Here is a 27,282-nt window from a genome sequence, read left to right on the forward strand (position 1 = left end):
TGCAAATTACCATACTACAAATAATGTACTTCCGACTGTAATATACTACCTTGTAATTTAATTAAAAACTAAAAAGAACACAAATACTCACGAAGAAATATTTTATTTCACTTTTTACTTTTATAAAAAGAATTACTTTCATAAAATATTTTTAATACAAATATAGACCATATGTACAACACGCATGCTTTTAGGGAATACAGTATTTTCTGCCTCACAACCGATGATATTAAAACGAACAAATCGAGGATAGCTTACAGTCAACAATCTCTGAAATAACAAAATTATTATACCGATCGAGAAAGCTTCCGACAAACAGAACTTCACGGCACCGCGAATAAGGAACGAAACGCCGAAAACTGTAAAGGAAAAGAGGAATCAATAACAAAAAGTGGTTCGTTGAAGAACTAGAATTTTAGGAATCAAGAGTCCATTGGATGACTGTGAGTCAGAAGACAATTTTGTAGAACAATAAAACATACAAACTTAACACCTGTTAAGCGGCCTAATCGTTTCGACGAAAAACGCCCCCTGAACGAAGAATTAACGGTGGACAAAAAACCAGTAAATAAGATTGATAATATTTAACTACATTTTTGTATAAACTCTTGTAACGGTGCTGCTAAAAATGTACATTGTTGAATAATTAAATAAAGTAATTAAAGGAGAAGCTGAAGGTCTCATTATGTTCTTCGTTTCTCATATTCAAACGACAAATTTGTTTTTTCATTTCGCATAATAATCTGACCACCTTATCTTTGCCATAGTCTTTAATTAGAAAATAATACCAAAGTAACAATAAGTAAAGACAGTAACAGTAGAATAAGTCAAAATTAATACGGTTCAATGTACTAATTAATTCTTAGCAACTCAATAAAGTCACTACTGATGTCATCGGCAATGATCGACGTTCCTTTTTCTCTCAGCTTGATACTTTCTATAAGTCTGAATATCGTATTATTCTATTTTACTACCATTTTGTTTTTGCAATGCAGTTTAATTCAGTAGAAGAAACTGTTATTTCAAATTATTATTTGTTACTTTAATCTCGAAGAGAATTCGTCGAGACTGTTTTCTCTTGCTGTTCCGTCGAGGGCTGCAGGAGAGACCAGCCAGAGGAAGTGGGGGCGTGCGAGGACTGTACCGTGGACACCAGAATCGGAATCAGAATTGGAATTGCAGATGGCGCCCGACCTGCGCCACTTCGGCATCGCTAACGTTCCTGTCCGAGTCGGTCAAAGAGGAGGGAGGGGCTGCTGGTTCGCTCGGTCTTCGTAGTCTTACTACAATTCATCCTTCGGTCTGTCGGCTACTGTTAGCGCCGACGACGACGAGGTGTTCCGAAGATAAATCACGGTATCGAGATAATAAGACGAGCGAGTCCGTGACGAGAAAAAGGAGAAAGGGAGAGAAGGAGGGAGGGAACCGTGGGTCCAGCGAGCGTATCCGATTTTCTCGGTCATCGAAAATCGTAAGAAGTCGCGATGGTAAATCCGGTGCACCTGGTTGGCTGTTCGGATCGTGGGGATTTATCGACGTACCTATTTCCAACGGTCGTTCGATCGGAAGATAACCTACTGCTTCAAGCGAATTAACTCTGCTCGAGGTTTGTTTTCTATTGACGAATCCGAGGTTGAATTTCTCACTCCTCCCCGTTTCCTCTTGGCTCCGCGCACACGCACACGCGTGCAACACGTTTTAAACGGTGTCTGTTGGTCAATCGTTCAACTGTAAACCGGAAATCGCCGGGAGAGAAACGGAAATCGCATACGCGTGTCGGGAAACTGGATCTTCTTCTTTCTCTGTTCATCTATCGTGTCGCTCTCCGTTGGATCGTTCGCGTCAGACGTTTTTCTATCTTCGTACAAAATCATACGGAATTCATGTACTTCGCTATTATAAAGGCACACGAATATAAGCTGTTGTAAAAATGGAAGGAAATGCATGCGCAGAGAAACGATTAACGTTTCGACGACACGTTGACCCGCTGCGATCGACCGTCGTATCGTGTAAACCGGATGTCGGTAGTAGGAAAGTCGAGCCATTCGAAATAATTATACTCGATGCGAGCATTCGTTACGTTGGAAAAAGGTTACCGAACTGCATTTCGTTGAAATAAATGTTCGCAATTGTGAAATTGTTGATCGTTGACCAACGAAAAAAATAATTTTAACGCGTTTTAATAAGAAACTGATACAAAGGTCATATAATTTTTATAACGTGATAATGTGGAATAATTAATTAATTATTTTCTCATCGCTAGTTGAAAAGAAAACAGTTCAATGACCGTTACATTAAATAAATTGATTTATTTCAATTTATTACAATCTATATTATTGTGTTTAAAAGTCCGAAATATTATTTTAAATTGTTGTTTCCTAGTTTAATTTTCAGCGGTAATTTATTCAAGTCTATCGTACGACATGAAATGTAACTATTCAGTTTTTGATGCTCTAACAAAATTCCATGTTTAGCTATCATTAGACGGATCTTGTAAACATAGAAATTAAACGGTTTCGCGTGATCGACGTACATTCGTGAAGTTTCGACGGGTTCTATTGTTATCCAGTTAGCATTACGAAAATTGGTAGGGGAAAACCAACAAAATTACATCGTTTTAGTCCCCGTATTTATCTTGAGTTAAATTCTCGTAAAAGTAGGATTCCTTTGCGGGAACGCTTTGACGCCTTCTTCCTTGTAGCCGTTTCATTGACAAGAAAAAAATATGGCGGCCTGCAGCCTCTAGATCGCACGACCACCGAGTACTTCGTACTCGTACTTCCGTAACGTACACCACAAGGTCTCCTGTCGCGGTTCAATAAATCGAGAATCGAAGGGAGCTTCCGGCGCGAGTATTATACCTGAAATAAAGCCATACACCTTGCTTCACGATGATCTAAATCGTGAAAAGAATCATTTTGAGACCGACACGAAAGTGGAAAACGCGAATATGCGACCATGAAATAGTGGCTCGTAGCGTAATGTCATCGGGAAGGAGAAAACATAGTAGACCGACGGAGAAGTGAATGTCGTTCTCCTTTTTTTTACCCCATTGAAAGATACGCGCGCTTGGGAGGAGATTGAGGGGAAATAAAAGGGTATCTCGATGCGCGACAGGAACGCGAGAGGACGTACGTGGGACAGAACGAGCCTTGTCCAAGATGTCAGGAAGATTGCCCCGTCTGCGTGCACTTCGTCCACGACCTCAACAGCTCAAGACCGAGCTACGCAAGGAAGGTAACCTTAAAGAGGACCGACAAGGAATCGCGATGAGAGAGCACGAGTCGCACAATAATATCGAGAAGACCTCGTACAATGACAAAAATGATGGATCCGCGAAGAGCAACTTGAAGGGCGATCATGATGGCCTCCTCGACGGTTCGGGACCTTCTCAAAGTTACGAGTGCAAAACATGCAAACCATCAAAGTCATTATCAAGTCTTAAGGCGTACCTCGATCATCTGAAAAAGGAGCACAAACAAAAGGTACATTGATATTGTAAATGGGCGAAAATCAAATTTCATCAATGACTAAATTGCTGTTCTCTCTTTTTTTTAAAGAAAAGAAACATAGCGGGTGTAAGGTAATTACGATCTTTTACGAATTTTTTTTAAAAATCAGAATTATAAATAATATTGTTTGATAGAATCTGGACTGTATTGCAGAGATTGATTTGAGACTGAAAGATATCGAAAGAAGTTTATATACAAATCATTATCGTCTTGTTTTCAAATTATAACTATGTTTTAAGTTGCAACAATATATTCATTTTACTATCCATTCGAAGTATCAACAACAATTTGGTTTTAATCTATGGGCAGAAATTATAGCTAATAATTTAATAGAAATTCTTGTCTTGTCTAATATAGATGGGACAAGAGTAATCTATAGCAATGTTTTAAAAAATCATTTACAAAAATTATTGAAATAGAGTTACTACTAACTCTACAATGGGCATATAATGATTTTTAGGGAAAATTTGTACGCGATGCTGGCAATCGATGTTCAATGTGTTCGTATGTTGCACTAAATTCAAGGGACCTTGAAACACATCAAAGAGTGCATCATTTAAAAAGAAGATTCTTTCGATGTGCTAAATGTTCTTATGTAACACATGTACGTGCTCGTTATACAAAACATGTAAAATATCATTCTATGCCGATGATCAAGTGTGATGCCTGTGATTTTCGTACACCGTACAAGGTCAATGAAGTTTCTATAAACTGATAAATTTATATGACAAAATAATAATGATAAATATACCCTTGCAGTGGAATTTGGACAGACATACTCGAAATCATGGAGGAGTTGGTGCTTTTCAGTGTTGTGTTTGCAATTTCACAGCTGATATCAGGCAGAGTTTAACAGTGCACGAGACCAATCATCATGAGCCACCTGTAGGTCAAACAAACCACAAGTCTAATGCACCTTTCGAGCGCAAACCAAGAAATAGTCCCAAGCGTTATAATCAGGTAATAATTTCTTTTATAAATATTTTCCTGTATTCTAAGGCGTAATCTGTGTCTAAATCTGTGAAAATTTGTGTTTAATATTTCAGGTGGGTGCAAGTGACTTTCGGGAAACATTACATATATCTGGGAGTACAATGCTGTCCCTCAGTCCTGGAGATTCGTTCGTTTCCGATCAGTCAATGAATTCCATAGATGATAAACGAACTGCAATAGCTAATGCAGAGTGCATAGCGCTAAAATGCGAAGAGAAAGGCTGCCAATTTATTACTGCATGGGATTCTGAAATGCAACGACACTTAGCAGAATGTCATGCTCCGCTTACACCTAATAAATCTAGAAAACCACTGCCAATGTTGATACCATTGAGTCCTAGTAAATGTAGCAGTGGTACCAGTGGACCTTCCACTACACTATTAAAAGTTCCACGAGTGAGAGTTAGACCAGAACTCGCACAAATAGCCAGAGATACGGAATTGGCCAAGTTGTATGGGAATAAAGAAGTGAGTTCTTTTTTATTGATTAGTATATATATATATGTATATACATAAAAATTCGTAAATTCGTTGTGTTTATAATTTTTTTAACGATAGGAATTGATTTTTTTGCAGGCCAGCAACTTAAAGAAGGATGCAAATAATGCAGCAGATTTGTTTGAAAAAAAAAATGCGTCCTTCTTTGATAAGTTAAAGGAAAAGCTTACAACATCGGCGTCAATTAATAACGGAGTAGCGGAGGTAGCTGTAAGTACTACGAACGATTTGAAATGCTGGTGTACTTTTAAAGCTAGTAGCATGGAGGAGCTGGCTTGTCACAAACAAACACACCACACTGCTCTCAGTGTATCTGTGGGTACAACGCGTTGCCCTAAGTGCAGAAGACGTTGCAAAAGTTCGACTGATCTACAAGCGCATATGCAGTGTTGTCGCTCGACAAGCAACGATACGTCCATAGACAGTAGCTTAGAAAAATTATCGAATTGTTCAGAACTACGTGTGACCTCGTATCGCGGTGAATATGCATTCCCTGCGCAAACGGATTGGGACGTTAATCTCAGTGGACTGAATTCTTCTGGATCATCGGTATGGTGTTTCTACAGAAATAATATACTTTTACATAACGCGTGCACATGAACAATAAACGAACACACGAATGAATATGAGAATTGCAATACGAGAGTCAACAGATCTGACTATTTTCTATTCACGTCGTATTTTACACTAAATGTTTTTGATTGCAAGCACCCCATACGGCCATTAGAAACAATCATAGTTAAAGTACGTTTCCGTTCAGCTTGAAGCCACAAGTCTTTTCATTCAAGTATGCAACGCTATTGTGATAAATATTGTGTACAATTATATTTATATTTTTCTTTTCCACGATTATTTTTTTCTTTTTATTATTAAGAATGTGCTTTAAATGTTATTTATGACAGTCGAGACCGTAGCCCGTTGTGTTTCGAGCGTGTTAACAGTTTATTTTGATAAAGGCAGTAAAATCTTTTGTCAGGTTGAAGGCGCCTCGACACATCCAAGCGGCCGACGGGTATTCAAATGCCCGCATTGTCCATTTTGGGCATCCACCGCAAGTCGCTTTCACGTTCATATTGTCGGTCATTTAAATCGGAAGCCATTCGAGTGTTCCCTGTGCGCGTATCGCTCTAACTGGCGGTGGGACATCACAAAACATATTAAACTTAAAGCAGCTAAAGATCCAGTTCATATGACTGCCAGGGTACTTATGACGGATGAAACAGGTCGACGGAATTATTCCAAGTATAACAAGTATCTTGCACAGGTGAAAGCACAAATTTCACTTACATTAAGCAAACCAGTTCACATTATTAGTGACAGTGCTTGTCGATTTTTATAGGCGCACTGATTTTTCTATAGTTTGTTTCAATGCTGTTTTTTTTTTTTTTTTCGTTCAATTTTTTCTTTCTGTGACAAGCACGAGTGATGATCCTTAGATAAAGTTAATCGTAGAAGACGGATAATACATGTAAAAACTGAACAACGGAACAACAATTTTACAAACGAAAAATGTACTTCCTGTATCGAAGCGCTTGGACACTTGATTGGTGTTATGATGTCAAATTTGATTGCAATAACAAGCATATTCTTAGTAAATGGAACCGACATGATAACGTTCAAAATGTTTCCATTGCCTCGAACGTGACATTAATTTTTGTAATATAATTCTCAGTGTGCCGAGCAATTTCGTTTTTATGCTGAGTTACAAGTTTGTTTTCCGCCGTGCAACAAATATAATAATGCGCGTGTACGTTAAATGCGATGGATAAAAAGAATTCATTGCAGCGTTATTGTTTCTTTCTTAGGTCGAGCAACAGTCATGGGACGAACAAAACATGGAAGAACGTAGCGTGGAAGAATCTATTTCCGACGAGCCGCCGACTAAGCTGTTAATAATGAACAATGATGAGTATTTACAAGCACCAGAGCTTACGTCCACTCCCGTTTCAACCGTGTCCACGAACGAAGAGAGTAATAACGCTAATAGTATTAATGTTGGTCTGAGACCACCGCCTCCGCTTAAAGCTGCCGCTAGAAATCGAGGACAATCTGTGCTAAAAAATAATTTGATCTCCACGCATGGACAATGCGGATCTCCTTCTACTTCGATCACGGAAGAAAGCAAACGCACTATGTGGAAGTGCAAGCGTTGCAACTTTAGACATTCAAATAGGGACACTGTGTCGTTGCACGTGAAATCTCACAACGAATCGGAACAACGCCACGGAGAAGAAAAAGTATGCTATCTTGAATACTTATTATATTTTTTACATTAACTCGAATGCTATTTGTTTATAGAATCCGTTTGGCTGTGGCGACTGTCCATTTTCCGCGCCCGATGCTACAACTTTGTCAATGCACAGAGTACATCATCGTCCGAACTTGGAAGCCATTTTCAAATGCTACCTCTGTCCGTACTACGTCAGCACGAAAGTGTATGTATTTCTGTACCGTTATAACTGTATTCATAACATTATTAGAAAATACTTACTTCTCCTGTTATCGCAGAGAGTTATTGGACCACGTTAGACTTCACGGCGAAGAACTTGCTGTTGTTCATCAACAAAATATGGACTATAATTACACATCTGCTAAATATAAATCGCAACACGCTTCGAATATCGATAACAGTAAGTTTAACAAATTCTTTGCAGTGTTTGAGCTGGTTGAAACTATCATGAAGGATTTCAAAGTCGAATTATATCGGTTTCAGTTCTTCGTAACTGTTTTAAGAATTTAAACCTATATTATAACAGTTTTTAAGCCTTGATTTTTGTTATTTCAGATATTAATCGAATGAAACAAGAGAAGAACGTAGAACAGGTGATTCATATAACTACGCAGAACAATGTGACTTGTATCGCCAACGCTTCAAAGAATTCCAATACACCGCCACCGCTGCTTCTAGATACCCGAGCGCTGCCAGAGGCCCCATTAGTTTGGGTGACTCGCCCGGACGGTACGCTCTCAAAAATGCTGAAATGTCGTCATTGCCCCTTCGTTTCTTCGCGACGTGCCGAAGTTCGAGATCACGAAAGTATGCATCTCGATTCCCCTAATCATGGACACGTGATCGCTTGCACCGATTGTAGTTTCACCTGTACGCGAAGAGACGTGATGGTTACTCACACGGACATGCATTCCGGGTCGTTGGGTACCGTTCACTGTCTAGTAGACGATACGAGACCAGATTCGCAACAATTGAGCGACTTAGTTACGCTTCTCGGATTCACGCATCCTCCTGTGTTAGGTTCAGAGCCTGATCTGCGAGATTCGAGGCTGGTACACTGCTGTAGCAAATGCCCGGCACGATTCCTATGCGAGAAAGAGTTGAGGATCCATTTACGATACCATTCCACGGAATTAGCTTATTCTTGTCAATGGTGTTCGTACGCTGCCCGCCAACCGGCCCATCTGTTAGCCCACCAAAAAGCACACTCTACGGAGTATCAAGAGCGTACCAAGTATTTATTGTCTCTGTACGGCCATTCGCAACGATACTCACCTCCAACCACGGCTTGCGTCGAAGCAGGCGGCCAAGACTCGACCAACTCGGCCGCGGCCGCAATCGCGTGGATCGTTGTGGAAGTTTCTGAAAACTCGAGCAACAGCTTCAATAACAACGCGAATCAACGAACGGGTAATCAAGTGTTCACGTGTGCGAAATGCCCGGCTCGTTACTTCAAGCTGGACGCTCTGGAGTACCATATGACGTTGCACGGATCGAACAACAGATTCAGATGCACCGAGTGTGATTATTCGTCGAAAACGGCGCAGAATCTGGTGAAGCATCAGGTCGTTCATCGACGGCAGAACGAAGCGAGTGAATTGACCTCGAATCTGTCGCCGCCCCCTGATCCACAGTTCGGAATCTTCATGCGTGGAAACCCCAATTTCGTGTACCCTGGTTATCTAAGGAACGGTCGGTTGAAAGAGAAACGGTACAAGTGTCACAAATGTCCCTCTGCGTTCGAGAAACGAGAACAGTACAGGGTTCATTTGACGTTGCATGGCGCGAAACAGAGATACCGTTGCGACACTTGCGACTATTCCGTTAAGTACTATGCCAATTACATTCAACATTTGAAGAAACATCAGGCGAACGCGGAGGCACAAGCCTCGCGCAGACAATTCGAGGACGACACGATTACTATCGACAGCGACAACTTTACAGACAATATAGGCTCTGTGTCTCGTTCGGGCAAGACTCTGAAGTCGTCGAATAACGCGGTGACGATATGCGTGAACGGGACATCGATGTTGAATTACGGCGGGGTTCAAGCCTCGAATCAAGATAAACAATCTTTGTTACTGCTACAGAAAAAGGGAATGCTTCTGTCGCCCAACGAGGAGGTGGAGACTTTACGCTGCCAAAGTTGTCCGTTCTCCACGTGCGACAAAGACGCGTTGGATTCCCACAAACGTCGACACGGCATCGAGAGAATGACACCGTCCTGTCCACACTGCGATTATATACCGCGTAAAGATGAGAATGTCGGCGAACATATCAGGCTACATTTCACGAGACTCTACAAACCGGAATCCTATCTCATCATAGAACTTTTGACATTGACAATGAGAAAAATAGCGACGAATGGTAAAGAAGAGAAACAAAAGGCTGCGGAATTACTGTTTAAAGAATGCGCGGACGGAAGATTCTTTCCGCTCGCCGATGCGAATTCCTTCGGCGGTACGTCTACCGTGAACAATTGCAAGGAAAAAGTTATAGTGGATCCTAACACAGGAGAGACGAAACATTTGGCCGTTTAAAACGATACTAAGGATCATGTAATATGTATATATTTTTGTGTATATAATATTAGTATATCGCATATTTTAGGTGTTTACATTGCATTTTCTAGATCTTTGATAATAGAACCGTTAAAAAATTGTTATGTTTTCGATTATTAGGCTATGCGACAAAGTGTAACATAAGTATCGTAGGATCTTTATCGAACGAGTCCGTATTGAAATTAATATAACTCGGTTTTTATCATTACTATCTATTTGTATGCATGTACAAGGTGTCACAAAATTATATATCACGACCACCACGGTGTTATTCCACGCCTCTGGATTGGTGGAGATCTATTAAAAATTCTATCCGCAGAATTCTACCGTTAGTAGAATATAATGCAATCGTAAAAAAATTTAACTTTCGAAAAGACGGTCAAGAACAATTCTGCGGGCAGAATTTTTTATAGATCTTCACCGATCCAGAGATCTAGAATCACACTGTGTTTGGTGGTGACATTAGAATTTTGTGGCGCTTTGTATCGAAGAAAAAATCTTTTGCCGGTAATAATGTCTATTACAATAATTGTAAGTGATGATTGATCATGGTCGTGGCTTCCGGCTGGATACTTTTGAGATTCGTTGCGTCGTAAATGTGTAAACTTAGACGACATGCCATATTTTGTTGATTTATCGAATATTTTGCCAGGCGTAGTTTAACGTTACTGTATATAATACTTAAAACTATCAATCTTGTACGATACAATAATAAACAAGTACTATTAAAGATTGGTGTTTATATATCCCGTAATGCTTTCCAATTCGAGAGACCGTTATTAAGAATTAGCTCTTTAATTCAAGTTTAAACTTTTCGTCTCCGTGGACCAATTACAAATTTATAGACTTCATTTTATTACGTTTGTTTTTTGTTAAAATAATAACTGCAAAGCACATGTTCGATAGAAATCTTTCGAGTAGGCGTAGATAGGTGTTAACGTATTTGCGTTAACACGGGAATCCCAAAGCGAGAGAAAACAAGATCAATACAATCCTCCTGGTGTACTTTCGCGCATGACAAAATTTATTTTACGAATTTCTTAAGGTTATGAAAGAAACCCGTGCTAGAAAACCGTGTTATACCGAACGCGACAAGTAAACAACGCAGTAGTTCTACGTAAATGCGGAACAATGTTCGAAGGTGCCATAGCGGCGTTCCTGAATAGACTTTTGGGCAAATATGTCGAGGATTTAGACACCGAACAGTTTAATGTTGGTATCTTTTCCGGTGATACGTGTCTCATCGATCTTAAATTAAAACCCGAGGCTTTGGTAAGCGAATTTATAATAATTCCCTCAAATTTAATTAAATAAATAGACAGACTCGTCCTAATAATTTATGGTTTGCAGTATCAGCTTGGTCTACCCATCAGAGTAGAAGTAGGATTAATAGGAAAGATAGTTTTAAAGATACCATGGTCCGGATTATTTTCTCAACCCATTATAGTTTGCATAGAGGTAGGAAATTTGTTACTTTTAAAATTACTTACTGTCAAGCATTGCGATGACTTGTCGTTGGTACGTAATATTTAAATTTTTGCTTTTAAGGATGTATATATAGTAGCAGTACCTGCTGCTTATGGCACTTATAATGCAGAAGTACAAAAGAAGTTGACGAGAGCGGAGAAGAAAAAGATATTGGAAGATTTAAAAGAAGATGACACGTATAGAACAGGTGGTTTACAGAGTAAAAATTGAAACATTTATCGCAATGGCTTTGTTCATAAATCTCTGTATTTCGCTAACAGGATATCTCTGTAAATTTTGATAAAAATAGTAGAAAAATTACAGAGATATCCTGTTAGTGTGCACTGAATTCAATGAAGTATGGCACATGCAGGACAATGTACAATATAGGTCATATATGCTTCATATTGCAATCATTAATATTTACAATTGTTTTCAGAATTATTCGATAATCTATTGGCATCTGTGACAAAGAATTTTCAGATATCTATAAATAATGTACATATTAGGTACGAAGAGAAGTTAAATGAATCTTTATGCGCTTGTGGCATCTGCATACAAAGTATATCTGTGATGACCACGAACAGGTAGCTATCTCTTTTGTCTATTTGTTTAAATTACATTTTCTTCGTTGATATTAAACTTAAACAAATTTTAGTAAATGGAAACCTGGTGTCTGTGCAAGTAACACGAGCACGATTTACCAATTAGTACGGGCAGAATCTCTGAGTATATATATGGATCATGACACAGAATCTTCTCTTCCATACAATAATCACGAGTGGGACATATCTAGTTTTTTAGAATGGAAGGATATAATGCACAGATCTCTGCAAACTTTTGGCATGAAGAACAAGGAATTTCAATTTCGTAAGTGTATGAACTTGTGTTTCTCTTTAATTCGAATATAATGTAACTGTAGTGTTTGGAAAAATTAACAATACTAACTGTTTTCTAGTTCTAAAGCCTTTCACGGCAAAGATAAAAATAATCATACATAAAGGAAACGAGGCGCAGATGTCTCGTATGTTGGTCGACATTGTTCTTCACGATGTAGCGATGCAAGTTTCCGAAACGCAATACATTACGTTTTGCCGCCTCTATGATTCATTATTACGTGCAATTATTAATAGGTCCGTAAATTATTTATAATATTTTTTTAGATAAAATACAATTTTGTTTACTGCGATTAATAAATATTATTTTAGACCCTATGTTAAATATCGCCCGAACGAAACTGTGAAGAAATGCCCATCGGCTTGGTGGAAGTATGTCTATAATGCAGTTTTAGAGTATAACATAAAACCCTACACTTGGGCAAGAGTGATCGAACACAGAAAGAATTATAGGAAGTACAAGGAGACATGTCTGCAGAGTTTGCTTCGGCCGAATGACACGGAATTGAAGCTAGATTTACAAAAATACGAAGATTGTTTAACAATATTGAATATAGTGATTGCCCGAGAACATGCTAGACAGGAATTGAAAAATAAAACCATAGAAGAAGAATGCCAAAATGTGAATGCTGGTATTTCTATGCAAAAGATCGCGGAAAATACATCTTTAACTGGAGAAGAACAACATACAAATATTGAGAATGACAAGACACAAAAAGTTCGAAAGTTGTCTCATCAAAGTATTAATAGCGCATCAGGAAGGAAGATAAAATTGGAAAAATTACCGCAACCGATCGGTACAATCTTGAAAGCTTAGACAATAATACAAACCAAATAGATTCATTAAGAATAGTAAATGTAATTTTTTATACTTTGTTTCAGATTATAAATTCAATTTCACCCTAGCCAATTCTTGTTTAAGTCTTCTAAATAATGACAAAGAAATTCTCGTTATAACTATAACTCAATTTCTGACAAGCATTGAAATACAGTCTGTACTCTCTGCTTTTAAAGTATCTGCTCGAGCTGAGAGTTTCGTAGTCGAGGGTGTTTCCTTGGAAGGTGATCTAGTACCTTTAATCACAGTGGATAATGTTTTAACAGGTATAACGATAATAATTTTCAGAAATTTTCTGCACTGTGTATCTTATTATGATTTGTTTACTTAGGAAATGTATCGACCAATTTCTTGGCAGTGGACTTTGAGAGAAATGGAGAAAATGTGGATCCGACTTTTGATGTGTCCATAACACTGGAATCGATCGAAGTGACTTATTATCATGTAATAACAATATAATGTACAAATGTATGTGTATATATAGGTGCATTGTTATTGTAATTATCTTTTATTATATTTCAGCATGCCACGATGGAGATAATTCAGTTCTTTAAATTGAACGATGCGAATATTCAAACCACAGTTCTGTGGGCTTACAAATTGTACGAATACATAAAAGGAAACTTCTTGGTTCTGGTTGACAATATCGTTTCTCAGACGCTTCGGATTAGTTTCAAGATAGATATCAAAGGGCCGTACATTATATTTCCTGAACATGGATCGATACAGAAGTGCGTTTGATACGTGACATTTATAAATGCATAATTGTGGTTGGTCTTTATCATAACACAAAGGGATTTTAGAGGCGGGCATATACTTGTCATGGATTTTGGTGATGTGAGTGTGTCTAACGAACTTCAAGCGACGAACTTACAACTTGAAGACGCGACGCTCATGGAATTAGAAGAATTACTGTATGATAGAATACACCTTGAATTTTCTGGGGCACAAGTTTTATTTTGTCATTCGGGTACGCATTATTATCTCTATGTACTCTTTGTACAAGCTGATACTTCTGTGTTTAATATCCCTTATTATACTACAGGAGATGATTGGAGATCTGCTAGGAAAAGAAAAGATTCCGAATTTCATTTTATACCAAAGATACAGGCAAACACAACTATATCATACAACATAAGACCGGAATACCATCAGTTGCCAAGGTATTTTCTAATTTTCAGCTAACATTAAATCAGATTTAATCTAATTTGTCTCCCAATATTTTAGGACCAAAGTGAACGTTTCAATTTCGAGTATAAAGTTCAATTTATCAGAAAATAAGATACAGATGATCGTTCATTTCCTGAATGTATTATTGTTGACGTATCAAAAGAATGTTGAAAAATATGACAATGATTTGAAACTACACGATTCTAAGAAAAGTTGGAACAAGACCATCGTAACGATGAAAGAACTGAAAACTGTGCAGCGCAGTGTATGTCTGTTATCGGTCATAACGTTGCAGAATAAATTTACGCACGTTACGAAGGAACTTTTGACGAACAATGTGCAGAAACAAAAACTCGATAGGTAACGAAGTAAGACTAAATATTAACGCATAAGATATATTTTTTTAATATTTTGCTGAGTCACGAACTATTCAGTTAGTCGCATACAAAACAGTTGACAATTATTTTACGCTATAGGAGCGTTGTGTCTTCCGAGGTCAGTGAAGAAGATTTGGAATTACTCTCGAAGACTATCAATTTGTCTGGATTCGACGATAACATTTCCCCATGTAACCATATCAATCTGTTATTAAGATTTGCTATTGGAGAGGTGCTACATACACGTACTTTGTTATAAAGTACATTCACAGTATTCTAATAATATTTTCAAACTTCCAGTTATCAGTCCACTTGATAACGATAAATCACGGAAGGGAAGAGCCTTATTTAAACTTACGGTTGCACGCATTGTATCTTGAAACTGCGTTAATGCAGTATGGGCCTGCTATACAATTTGGCGTGGGGTCTGTTCTTTTGGTGGACAAAACAAACGCCGGTGTAACGGGATCATATTTGGAATTAATATCTACCGAGGAACCCCATGAAGTTTTTGTTGTATCATACCGTAAGGTACTCTACAGATCACTTAGAATTATTGTCCATTGCGTAAAATATATCTAAGCGTGGAATTTCTTAGGTGAAATCGACTTGTCCCGATTTTAAATCCCATTTTAAAAGCATCGAGCGATCCCTCATCATGAACATACTGAACGTCAATGTAAATCTTCACAGACCCGCTCTGTTGAAAATAAAAGAATATTGGTACAATTTGGCCAAGTAAGTTATTCTTATCCTTAACAAAGATGAATTGTTTCGCTCATAAGTACTATTTTTTCCAGCACTCTCGAAGACAATGATATCATTGGTTTCGCTGGGAAGTTATTCCATAGCATCGTGCAGTGGAAAGCAAAAGAGGACGATCCACCCATTCCTCCTGGTACGACATATGATAAAATTATTGTAAATTTCGTTTATCGTCAAATGTTTCTACTCTATCCTCTCTCAGGTGCAATTAAACTGAATTATTCTGCAAGGCTTAACGCGCTCGTTCTAAAATTTTGCGACAAAGACCTGGATTTGTTGGAAATTCAAATCTTGGGGCTGGAGAACGATTGCATTTACAATGCTAACGAAAGAATGGTTTTGCGTGCGCATCTTAGACATTTGTCCGTGGAAGATTTGAACGAGGAGACTCTTTATTCGAAAGTAAGCTTTTTTAACTATTTCTGTTGTATTTTTAACACTTTAACGACCGATCACGCAACATGTGTGTGATGCTACCGCCGAAGGTTGTTGGGCCAGTACCACACTCTTTGTGTGATAATTTATGAATGTGAACAAGCGTGGATATTACTATTGGCTTCGTATTTCATCGCCACGTCTTTGATTTTAGGTAATTATTGGCAAATTTTTAATTTTTGATTTTAAACTACAGTGGTGTACCACGTAAATTATGGAGCAAATATCGCCGGTCGACGTTGGTATAGTACGCTAAGCTGCCGTATAAGCGCTAGTGTCGCGCGCGTTTTCTAGTTCAAATTACCATGATTTTTTAATTAAATTAGGAACTGCGTGGATTAAAACTACTAATGATGCCTACTACATCATCGCGTCGTTCGTTCCAATCCAGTGGAAAGATTAACTGGAGGAATAAAACATCAATTAGTTCAAATATCGGCAATAAAAAAGGGTGTACGAAGGGATTGCCATGTTTTCTATGCAAATAAAATTAGAAAACCTACATATTTTATGTGCAAGACATGTAAAATACCATTACATGTAGGCGATTGCTTTAATAATTATCATACAAAGGAAAAATATTAAATTTGTCGTTAAATTGTTGTTGTTTTTTTGTTTTATGTTAACTTTTTCGTGAATTCAATAAAGTTCTTTAAAATTAATTCTTCAAAAATACTGCCGGCCCCTGGCGACGTTTGACTGCGTAGACGGGCGGTCGTTAAAGTGTTAATGTAATATGCGTACTGAACTTGCTATGTTCTGTTACAAGCTGTTGACTACGGACGAGGATAAAGTTCTTGATCTAAAGTACGTAAGGCATATGCCAAGACTGTATACGTGTTCTGACATCGACACGAGTCAGGACGATGTAATGTCGGATGGAACATTCAAGCTTTCTATCGGGAGAATCAATTGCGTACTTATTTCTAAAATACTGCACGATTTAAAGGTACGAACTTCACATATGTTCTACTAATATTTTAAGAGTATCATAATCACGAATTCTATGTATTTGCGCAGCATTTCTTAACACCGTTCACTTCAACGTATTGTTTGTGGTTAAAAAATTATGTAATCAACAAGCTGATAAGTGGTATCAAGCAGTTTAAAAGAAGCGCGACAAAGCTACATATTTTTATTGACATTCAAGGCCCGATACTTCTTCTGCCTCAGTGGAAGGATGTTTCGAGCAGTCTCCTAGTATTAAACACAGGTCCTGATTATTGAAAACTATGTATGATCAATAATTATCTGTAAAAAGCATAAACATAAACATTGACGCTTGCGTTGTGACTTTCAGGTGTACTGTCGGTTGAAAATTTTTTCAAAAAGATCGATCAATCCGTTCAAAATATCAAAACACCTAATAACGACACGTATCAATTGATAATTGATAATATTTTGGTGAAATTGAAGAACATGACTATATCTAGAGCGATTATGACATTGAGCCGCGACCTGATAATTCAAGTAAAATTTAATACTTTTTAAATATGCAAATATATTAAATCAATAAATTAAATCATGTTAAATTTCTGCTCGCAGGAACCCATGGTCGAGCCCGTGCATATTCACTTTGATATCAAGAGAAAAACCGAGTATCGTCGCGCGATGGAATTTCAAATATATGGTTTATTCAATATACAAGGCTCCATAGACACGATATACATTAATCTAAGCCAGAGAGATTTGAAATCTATTATATTAGTGTGGAAAGATAACATTTCAAAAATTATACCGTTTGAAGATTCATATGAAAATGAGCCGCATTCTACCATGGCTAGTCAATCCAAGAAATCTGATCAAGAAGACGAGATGGTGAAAAAATTGGAAGATTTTCTCACTCATAATGAGAATTCTGTCTGCGAAATTAATTCGAAGCTAACTATGGATGGATTTCAACTGAACTTGTTTTTAGATCCAGAAGAGGTATACGCGGAACTTAATTTCGGTTTTTTCAGTTTTTATTAACCATTTAAATCATTTGTTTCAATTTTAGGTACTGAGTTCTCCGGTTCGTGACTTGAATCGTGGTTTATGCAGGCTAATATTTGGAGAGATGATCGTTACGTACGCGTTCTACAGTGATAAGAGTTTGAAGATGAAACTGTCTCTTCAAAGCTGCATGTTGCAAGACACCCGGAAAGATTCCCATGTCATGAGAACGTCAGTATTTATAAATATATTTTGTTCTTCATACTTTTAATGTAACTGTTAATACTAATATACTAATTCGAATTGAAGGATAATTCAGTCGCCTGCGAAACTAATAGGGGTACATCCTGAATCCTGTATATCCGTATCGATGTCGCCTATCGTTGACATCGCGTACACTTGTGCCCCGGCTGGAGAGAAATGTTTGGACGCATTGATTCAAGAATTTCGAATAAATCTGTCCGTGCCATTCGTAATGCATTTAATACGATACATCACGGACTCTTTTCCAAGCGAACAGGTCGATGAAGGAATCATCAATCATGGCTACGAAAGCAACAATCAAACAGTAGTAAGTGATTGGCTCTTGCATCGACTGAAATTCATTTTACTTTCTTATTCAAGTATATTGCGACTACTTTGAGCGTTCCGTGTATCCATTTGGTAACGTTGAATATGTTTTTCAAAATATATTTATTTTAAATCAAGAGCAGGGACATTACCAGTGCAGAAAAAGATAAATTAAAATACGCACAATATTTTAAGGAGGAACCAGGTATTTACGCACATTTAAATGCCGTTGCTTTCGTTGTTCTTTTTTTCAATTATACACGGTGTAACAGTTAAACAATTAGAAGGCCATGGAATTGACATTTGTAATGCATTTATATAATTATGCATGTACACTGTGGTTTATCTTTGCAATCGTTGAGAGATTATATTACCATGGAGTTGAACGGAGCTATTTTGTATGATTATATAGATGCCTCTGTATCCGTGAGGATACACAAACCAGAGATTTTATTCTTCGGAGATCTGAAAGCAAGCAACGCACATGTGATTTTATTGCAAGCGGAGGTGACGATCGAAAGCAGCAGGCACAGCTGTTCGTCGTCGATTGTCTGCACTTTTACCGACGTACGTGCTAAATCAAAAAGACAGGGGAATTATTCGAAACATACTTCGTATTGGTTGCTAAGTCCTTGCGACATAGAAATTTGCAGAAAAGAAGAAGCGCCTGAATGTAACGTCCAATACATCGTCGCTGTGAACACTATCAATGTTCACCTAACCGCAGACATCGTACGCACATTTATCGATGTAAGTGCTTTTTTAAATTTATGGTAAGAGATGTTTCGTTTACTGGAGAATAATACTTATATTGTTTGCAGATACTGAACGAAATTACAAGTTTTGGTGGTAATCTAAAAATAGAAGAAAAATTTCAAAGTCAAGACGCAAACATTCACACTAACTTGTGGACGCCAAAGAAAATATCAAATGTGCCGTATAAGAAGCTTGCCGATGGTAAGTGTTTTAATAGTTCAGTTTCGTTTAATTTAAATATTCACCTAACTGTAAAACTTACTAACTAACTGGCAAACTAACTAACTAACTGGCAAACTAAATCATATTTTACAGATGATTCGAATCTAGTATGCGAATACAGCGAGCAAGTGGTGACTTTTACTTTAAAACCGCTGGTAGTTCGGTTGTTATTAGAGATCGAATACTCGACGGAAAGGCTTCCTGTTATAAAAATAGAGAGTATAGTCACAGCCTCGGTAAACGATTGGTTTAATGATTTCAATTTTGAATCCAGTATAAAATTGAATGCATTCTGTTACAATGCTGATTACAAAAGCTGGGAACCTTTGATCGATTTGTGTTCGGAGGATGATAGTAACTACAGATCGTGGGAATTAATGTTGAAAGTAAATATTCTCTCGCGTGAAGTTAATATTATCCTGTCTACATATTTGTCTTTAACCAACTGTTATTTTGATTATATATTCAGATGCGTCACGGTGAAGCTTTTATGATAAATTCTAGTTGGACCGATCCATATCAGCAGATAAAACTGGATGCATCGAATACCAAGAAGAGAAGTCTTAGAAGCACCGATCAAGACGTTACTGACATGGTTTTTATAACTCCGGATCATGCAGCTGTACCAAAGCCAAACGGTACCTCGAATTACGATTGTTTGATTAACTATAATTCATAAATATATAAGTAAAATAAGCACAAGTGTTTCAGAGACAGAATTATATTCGACGTACGAGGAAGATTCTGACACGGATGATGATGAAAGGCAGAGAAAATTAACGAGAACGTCTAATTATTTATTTAACAATAATAGTAGCGAAGAAGAAGATTCTGAAAGCGATGATTCTAGCACGAACGAAGACGAAGGACTTGAATTAACACCGGAATGCAACGTAGATTCTTGTAAGGACATTATAAATTTCCTTAAAAATCTCAATGTATTTTGTATTTCGTTAATGCAACAAATTTTCATTTACAGTTGGTCCCCTTGGCCGGGAATCGATCAAATCAAACGATTTGGCAGTTTACATCACCGTGTCCGCGGAAGAGAAACTCAACGTTATCATTACTCCGAATTTAATCGCTGTAACGGATATTCTTCTGAACGCATTTCAGCAAGCTACCAGCGGAATACCAATTATACTTACTAGTATACAAAAATTGAATCTACAAAATTATATTGGCCACGAAAGTCGCATAGAGCTTCTCGCTGCGGAAGACGTTAGTATATACACTTCGACTAATATACTATTAAATATTAAACACATTGACGATACCAGGCTAAAGAATCTGAAAAACATCAATCGGTTAGAAAGTTACACAAAGACTACTCGAAACGCTTGACGCCAATGCGTTAAGAATGTATTTCCAGAAATGATTTTGTTTTTGTTCCGTTACAGGAAGATAGCAAAAATGCTACTCGCGTTATAGCGAGTCAAGAGTTTCATGATACCGATTCACCGCCTAGTATTCCGAGTAGTCCGGAACCAGAGGCCCAATCGGCCCCCGGTAGCCCCCAGTGGAGTGAAAACGAAATGGATTTTATAGATCCAGACGTAAATTTACAGAATTGTTCGATGCCAATCGGGGAAATGTTTCAAGATGATTCATCGATCAGAATATATAAGACAATCACCGGAGAAGTATTACGTATTGTTTTCCAAGGTATTGTTTCATTCTTTTACATACATATACAAATATATTGAAAAGCAATTTTTTTTTTTAAATTACTCATATCCATAGGGTTTGACGATGTATTAGTATACTGTCCTAAAAGAAAAGGTTGCAATCTAATTCCGCTTCGACCTATCAGGCACGAGATTCGCTATCACTTAGTTATAGAAGCTACGATTGATAATTATTTGCATCGTACGATTACTGTGCGATCCCCTTTACAGGTAAAATATTTAATACTTGTCCGTTCGTTTTGTTATATTTTACAATGGTGCTTTCATTTCAGTTTCGAAACGAAACTTCTTATGCTCTGGGTCTTTATTATAAGAAATCATTGTTGGATAAGCTGGGACTCACGTGTATCGGGAAGTTTACAAATCCCTTTGACGACAACATTCGAATGACAATCATTGAACCTGACTCTACTTACAGTATTCCTTTATACATAGCCTATCACTTCCCTATACATATACTGCCTGCTTATTTAGAGTAAGTGGAAGCCTAGAAACTATGTAACTTTATTGAATCCTATGTTTAAACAGAACCATTTGTCGTAGAAAGTACCAAGTCAGCGAAGAAGGGATTTTTTGGAAAGAATTAAGCGCAACGATGAATCTAGCTAAGGATATCTGTTGCAAAATGAAAGAAGATGAAAGTAATTCTGTGTTCTGTGTAAAAGTCTCTTGCAACGAAATTCCATTGGCCGTAAGACCAAGTTGTCAAGTACCGAACTACTTGATAAGCATTTACTCGCCTCTTATTTTCAACAATCAGCTACCATTCGTTATTGATGTTAACATACCTATTATTAACTACGAATTGAAAATTGAGCCAGGGGAGAAGATTAATATGCATTCATTGAACTGTAACAACGATATTCAATTTGTCTTTAAGGTATGTACGTTGATGTAACAAACTATCGACTTGAATCGAGTTTTGATAATTATTCATAGATTCCAAATTATTTGGGCGCGTACTGGACTGGTACATCAAAACTGAACACGAACTTGGAAAGGAAATTCATTTTAATGACTGCGGACAGCGAGTCAGATTTAACAAAGCCGTTCCTATTATGTATAGAACTGTGTAAAATTACAAGTTGGCACATCGTTATTCAGTCTCAGTATTGGATGATAAATAAATCTGGACTGCCTTTGTTCATTCAGGTAAGTTGCTCGATTTCAATGTGGATATTAATACGCTTAACAATTTACTATTCTTAGGAGTGTCATTCTCATGCAATCAATGAGTTACCGGAAGAAGAACTAATAGTATTCTCTCAGAAAAATAACAAAAAGGGCACGGTTCGATTAAGAGCTCATCAATCCGAATGGTCTTTGCCATTTGGGCTGGAAGGGATCACTTCGATGTCTTTGATCGTGTGCAAAGACACAGAACGCGGACGGAAATACCAAATTTTAACAGAAATCGAAAGTTCCCGTCTTTCGCCCAATTTCACCAAGATCATAACGTTCCTACCTTATTTCTACATCAGTAATAAACTGAAAAGAACTTTGAGGTTCATGGAAGAAAACGATCAAGCGGACTTGTGGAACGACCTTCTATCTGGACAGAGCATGCCGTTTTGGCCAGTCACGGAATCAATGAGAATGCGAATAAAATGGAGGAACAGTCAACTGGTGTCTCAACACTTCAACATTACTCATTCGGGGAAAACAATATTGAGAATGGATAACGGCGTAAGTGATCGAGACGTTTTTAGTTAAAATAAAAATTCGAAATTATGGTAAGAGAATTTGTTAATTTCTAGTCGGCAGTCAGGGTAGAAATCGAAGGTGGCATCAATTCCCCGTTTTATGTTACGTTCCAAAAGTGTATGCCTGGCGATATACCCGTAAGAATAGATAATTTTTGTGACGATCTATTTTTAAAGATCAGTCAACACAATTTAGGACAAGTAGCCCTTATTAATCCCTTTCAAAGTCTGTTGTACACTTGGGACGATCCTACGAAGCCCAGGGAGCTTATTTGGAATGTATATAACAATAAAAAAACTGGATACAGCGCAAAATTCGAGAAGGTACAGACGTATATCATCATCCTTACATTACTGTTGTACCATGTGTCCACGAGAAGAAGGCACATAGTACCAACACAATTATTTTACTTTCAGGACGGATACGGACAAGAGGTTGTACCCCTTGTGATCGTCGATAAATGTAACGGCGTACAAACTTCCACATCTTCCGTTAAACAGCTAAACAATAAATCAGCATGGCTAGAAACGAAATCTGGAAGTTTTAGCAGCAGCGAAAGCAATACGTGCGACGACGATGTAAAATCGTCCATGTTAAAACAGAAACAATCGGACGTAACGATAATTTATTGGGTGAGCTACATGGAAAGTAACCAGCGAGTCTTACTGTTCACGCAGCATGAGACGGTATTTCTAAAAGCAAAAAATATCATCGATCCTGAATCCAGTAAAAAGGAGATATTCCTTTCTTTTGCTGGTATCGGCATTAGCATCGTAAGTACACACCGATCGCTAAAGTGGGAGTAAGGACGATGCTGTTTTAACGTATCGATGGCATTGCAGGTGACAAAATCCAATGAAATTCTAAAGGAATTAGTGTACGCGAATATAACGAACTCTGCGGCTCACTGGGAACTTTACTTTGGTAGAAAATGGAAAAGTTTGTCCTTGGAACTGAGTGCTTGGATCGAAAGCAAATATGTAAATTTTTGTAAAAAGGCGCAGTTAGATAATTTAATTGATGTACGTATGTTCGTAAATTTTTAGCATAGAGCAGGATGAATGTATACATGACTTTTCAGATCGACCTTGTAAAAATGCACATGACCAAACCGTTCTTTGGAAAGCTAAGAAGAACCTATTCTCCAGGAATTTGGTTACACTGCAGAAAATCTCTATCGCTGACCTATTTGCAAGGCTATGTGCATAGAATACAGGTATAAATACGTCGTTCTTTTTACAGTATTTTCTGAGAAGTTATAAATTGTGACAACTTCTCAGAAAATATTATATTTGTTATTGCTCGGATACGTAACAAAATACTTGACATGAATTTTAGGTGGACAATCAAATTCGCAACACTATGTTTCCAGTTGTCTTGTACTCAAATTTGCAGAAAAGTGTTATCAATTACGCGGGGAGTCATAAATTGAAGCATTGTATAGAATTTGCGTGCTTGAAACAGAAGAAGTGGAATTATAATGTTTACAAGTGCGTGATCATTATCATATCTATTTGTATCAATGTTCGCTATATTATTTATTATAATCGTCGAACATATTTTTGCAGAGGCATTTGTGTTATAATCAGAGAATTTGACTTGAATCTACAGGAAGGTTTCCTTCTGTCTTTGATCAACTTGATCCCAAGGAAACCAGAAACTAAATATTCTATTGCCGCAAAATTGAGAAAGGATGTTTCGAGCGTTCATATTTTGCCTTCCAACAAAAGTAATTATGTATGTTCGATTATAATTATTCTATTACTCGTACTAAGAAATTCTTCATAGATTGATAGCAACATACTTGATTGTAGAATTCAACTGTTAAGAGGAAGAATGTGATAGAAGATATGTATATTTCTCCAATCTTAATACGCTTAATATTGTTGGCTGATACAGAGAGACCTAATATTTATAATATCAGTGATATCGCAGATTACAAGAATATCGTAAAATTTATTTTTGAGTACTCTGAAAAGGGAGGATCTGAGAAGCATGCTGAATTCAGGTTCTGAAGTATACGATAATATATTTAGAGTTAATGCGCTTGTCATGTACGAACTTCGTTTTTTCGTATTTTAGGCTCCCTTGTTATCAAAGAAGTTTTATCACTGTTGACAATACGGAACTTCTGTTGGATCTTTCGCGATCTTACGAGGCTCAAATTATTCAGCAATTTCAGGTTTTAATTCGCTCGACCACCGTCTTGGGGAACCAATACGGTTATAATTTTAAATCGCCCGGAGACAACTTTTACGAGTCTAACACTGTAGGTGAAAATTGAATCGAATAATGTTTCACTGATATTTAAAAATCTTATTTTCCAACATCCTTTGCAGTTGATCTTGTGCGGAGATGAAATAGCGGAGAAACTGAGCCACGAGGTGGCATGTCAATTGGGGTACGCTACCGCGGATACTATACAAAATTCGATATTTAATTTTGATTTCGAACTACGTACAATTCCATCTAAGGTATATCGAAAATCCGAAAAACACAATAATTCCATTTTCCTGATGATCTTAAATGACAATAAAAAATTTGATTCCAGGTAAAAGAGCCATGCTTTCAAAATAAGGATGTACCTCCTTCGAATCCTTTGATTCGTACCTCGTTTTCTACAGAAATCGAACTAGAAACATGCAGCTTGGTAACTGCATTTATAAATAGTAAGTGCAGAATGTTTGCTATCGAAGACAACGATAACAAAGGTTCTTACTCGATGTTATAATTTTTAGGTATCCATCAAGAAGAGTTGAAGTATTTCTTCAAAACATTGGGAAAGAAGACATCAATATTTTTTAATAATGAGAGTTCGTTACTGAAAGATTCGAAAATGATACCAGATATCATAAAAAGGTACTAATCGAAATAACGTTGCGTGTAATTTAACACGTTTGTACTGAATCGTATGTTTCAGGGCACAAGAAATAGGTTATAAGTTTATATCCCGGATACGCTTACCACGCTATATCAATCCATACAAGGTAAAGCGCATTAAAATTTTTAATAAGTAATATTAAATTAAGATGTGTTCTTTTGTTAGGGAATTGAGATATTCTCGGCGCATAAAGCAAAAGGAATGCACTTCCTAAGTATAATAAACAAGAATCCCTGTGTCGAAATGGATACATATTGGGCGCATGCTGCTCTTTCTAACGATGGAAAACATATAGCTCTTGTGTCCTTAGAGTAAGTACACACGAATATAACAGAACGTTTGATTTGTCTATGATAATACGCTTTTATTAATTCGACGTCTTGTTTAGACGATTGTATTTCATTGAAAAAGGATGTACATGGGGATCTTTAAATGTAAAGTGGACTTTAGAAACTCATCAGTTGCTGTCACCCTCGACCGTAGTTAACAATAAACTTATTCTACATGTGAACAAGGTATTTACTTTTGTATATCTATTATAAAATCTAACATGCACGTATGTACGTAAAGCATAATGAATTGATCTTACCCACAGAATGGAGGTGACGCTTTGTCGCCCGTTGCAGACTGGTATTTGGAAAGCGAAGCGACGGATATTCTGGAGTGGCTATGCCAGAAAATAAATATAGCCATGATCCTGAATATGGAGAACAGTATATGTTCAAAGCAAGTTGTATAATTGGAATCCAAACTATAAAAGAAAAAAAAAAGATCATTGTATATTTAATCAGGCACAATAAATTTCTCTGACGAACGCAGTACTTTTTCATTTATATTGAAAATCAATACCTAAAAAGCAACATCGTTTCCTACAAATACAATTGTTTCATTTTCAACTTTCGTATAGTTCAGAAATCTTCTACGCCATCACAAGTTTAAGATACTCAAGTATATCATACTCTCACAATAGTTTGTTCTCTTCCCTTAAATCGCTATTATCAAGATTTGTTTTTCAGAGAGTTAGACATATATCTGCATATTATATAGTCATTTGGATAAAGTACGTCTAGTTTATTTCATAATTTATTTACAAAAAGTCTTAGTAAATTACACTTACAGGCATCTCCACTCGAACTAAAGTAAATAATTTAAGAACTACACGTATTTAGATATCTATAGAGTAGGATACTTTGGGGTCAGGGAGAAGCTGGGATCAGGGAAAGTGTTCTGTTTAACTTATTTACCTCATCCTTTGTGTTTTTTTTTTCTTTTTTTTTTTTTTCATTTTCCTTCGTCCTCTTCGCCAAATTATCCTCGAACAATGTCGAATCTGATCGTTTTGTTTCTTTTTTTTTTCTTTTTATACATACGCTACCCTCGTGGGAACTGAAACACCGTTCGTTCGTTTTATTCTGTTTCTATGAAATGAAAAAGGAAGTACCGGCATGGAAGGTGGTGTGAATGCAAAATGTCCGTCGATCCAACTGACGTTAAAAATGAGGGTGGTTTTCTGTTTTCTCTTTCCATTTTCGTTACATTAGGTAAATGTATATGTAAGAAACGTCGAAATATGTGCAAAAGCTGACAATGGGGGGCGGGGGGATAGTACTTGTTAGTTTCTTTTTTACGATACATATGCGCTTTAAAAAGCATAAAGTCTTGAGATTATAAATACATCCCATTAGAATCGTTTAATGGCACGATCGAGAGCTTAAGATTTAAAAATTCCGTGTTTTTTGTTTTTTTTCTTCTTTTTACCCGTCGCTTATATTTCATTTCTTACAT

The 27,282-nt window shown here is 37.1% G+C and overlaps 2 protein-coding genes across 6 annotated transcripts; both read left to right on the forward strand.

Moving 5' to 3' along the window:
* The first annotated feature begins 1,174 nt into the window (after positions 1–1,174).
* On the forward strand, positions 1,175–10,507 carry LOC122404714 (zinc finger protein 91-like). Of its 5 annotated transcripts, XM_043408931.1 has the most exons (11): positions 1,175–1,606; positions 3,118–3,485; positions 3,973–4,203; positions 4,272–4,472; positions 4,559–4,972; positions 5,081–5,551; positions 5,979–6,266; positions 6,808–7,239; positions 7,301–7,437; positions 7,511–7,632; positions 7,788–10,507. In XM_043408931.1, the coding sequence occupies exons 2-11, from the start codon at positions 3,162–3,164 to the stop codon at positions 9,770–9,772; spliced, it is 4,605 nt and encodes a 1,534-aa protein (XP_043264866.1). In that variant the 5' UTR covers positions 1,175–1,606; positions 3,118–3,161; the 3' UTR covers positions 9,773–10,507. The 5 variants fall into 5 exon arrangements, with proteins under 5 accessions (XP_043264866.1, XP_043264865.1, XP_043264869.1 ...); XM_043408930.1 differs by lacking the exon at positions 1,175–1,606 and having other exon boundaries at positions 2,556–3,485; XM_043408934.1 differs by lacking the exon at positions 1,175–1,606 and having other exon boundaries at positions 2,556–3,485; positions 5,081–5,212.
* A 417-nt stretch (positions 10,508–10,924) lies between these two features.
* Positions 10,925–26,306, forward strand: LOC122404715 (vacuolar protein sorting-associated protein 13C-like). Its single transcript, XM_043408936.1, has 52 exons — positions 10,925–11,065; positions 11,144–11,251; positions 11,342–11,468; positions 11,700–11,847; positions 11,919–12,130; positions 12,219–12,393; positions 12,469–12,953; positions 13,039–13,260; positions 13,326–13,438; positions 13,517–13,725; positions 13,798–13,964; positions 14,040–14,157; positions 14,222–14,524; positions 14,641–14,773; positions 14,842–15,072; positions 15,140–15,279; positions 15,342–15,439; positions 15,509–15,708; positions 16,511–16,690; positions 16,762–16,954; positions 17,042–17,211; positions 17,287–17,670; positions 17,741–17,907; positions 17,986–18,247; positions 18,385–18,451; positions 18,659–18,996; positions 19,068–19,203; positions 19,318–19,610; positions 19,694–19,862; positions 19,936–20,127; positions 20,204–20,445; positions 20,625–20,889; positions 20,968–21,122; positions 21,185–21,387; positions 21,456–21,792; positions 21,852–22,064; positions 22,122–22,598; positions 22,670–22,939; positions 23,033–23,389; positions 23,459–23,638; positions 23,698–23,832; positions 23,955–24,106; positions 24,185–24,353; positions 24,431–24,624; positions 24,699–24,885; positions 24,956–25,090; positions 25,168–25,285; positions 25,355–25,475; positions 25,537–25,603; positions 25,663–25,808; positions 25,886–26,012; positions 26,093–26,306. The coding sequence occupies exons 1-52, from the start codon at positions 10,925–10,927 to the stop codon at positions 26,234–26,236; spliced, it is 10,275 nt and encodes a 3,424-aa protein (XP_043264871.1). The 3' UTR covers positions 26,237–26,306.
* Positions 26,307–27,282: the final 976 nt, after the last annotated feature.

This window comes from Colletes gigas, unplaced genomic scaffold, assembly GCF_013123115.1.
Source record: "Colletes gigas isolate AHSC1104 unplaced genomic scaffold, ASM1312311v1 Colletes_gigas_Sc00003, whole genome shotgun sequence".
In the NCBI taxonomy this organism is placed as follows: domain Eukaryota; kingdom Metazoa; phylum Arthropoda; class Insecta; order Hymenoptera; family Colletidae; genus Colletes; species Colletes gigas.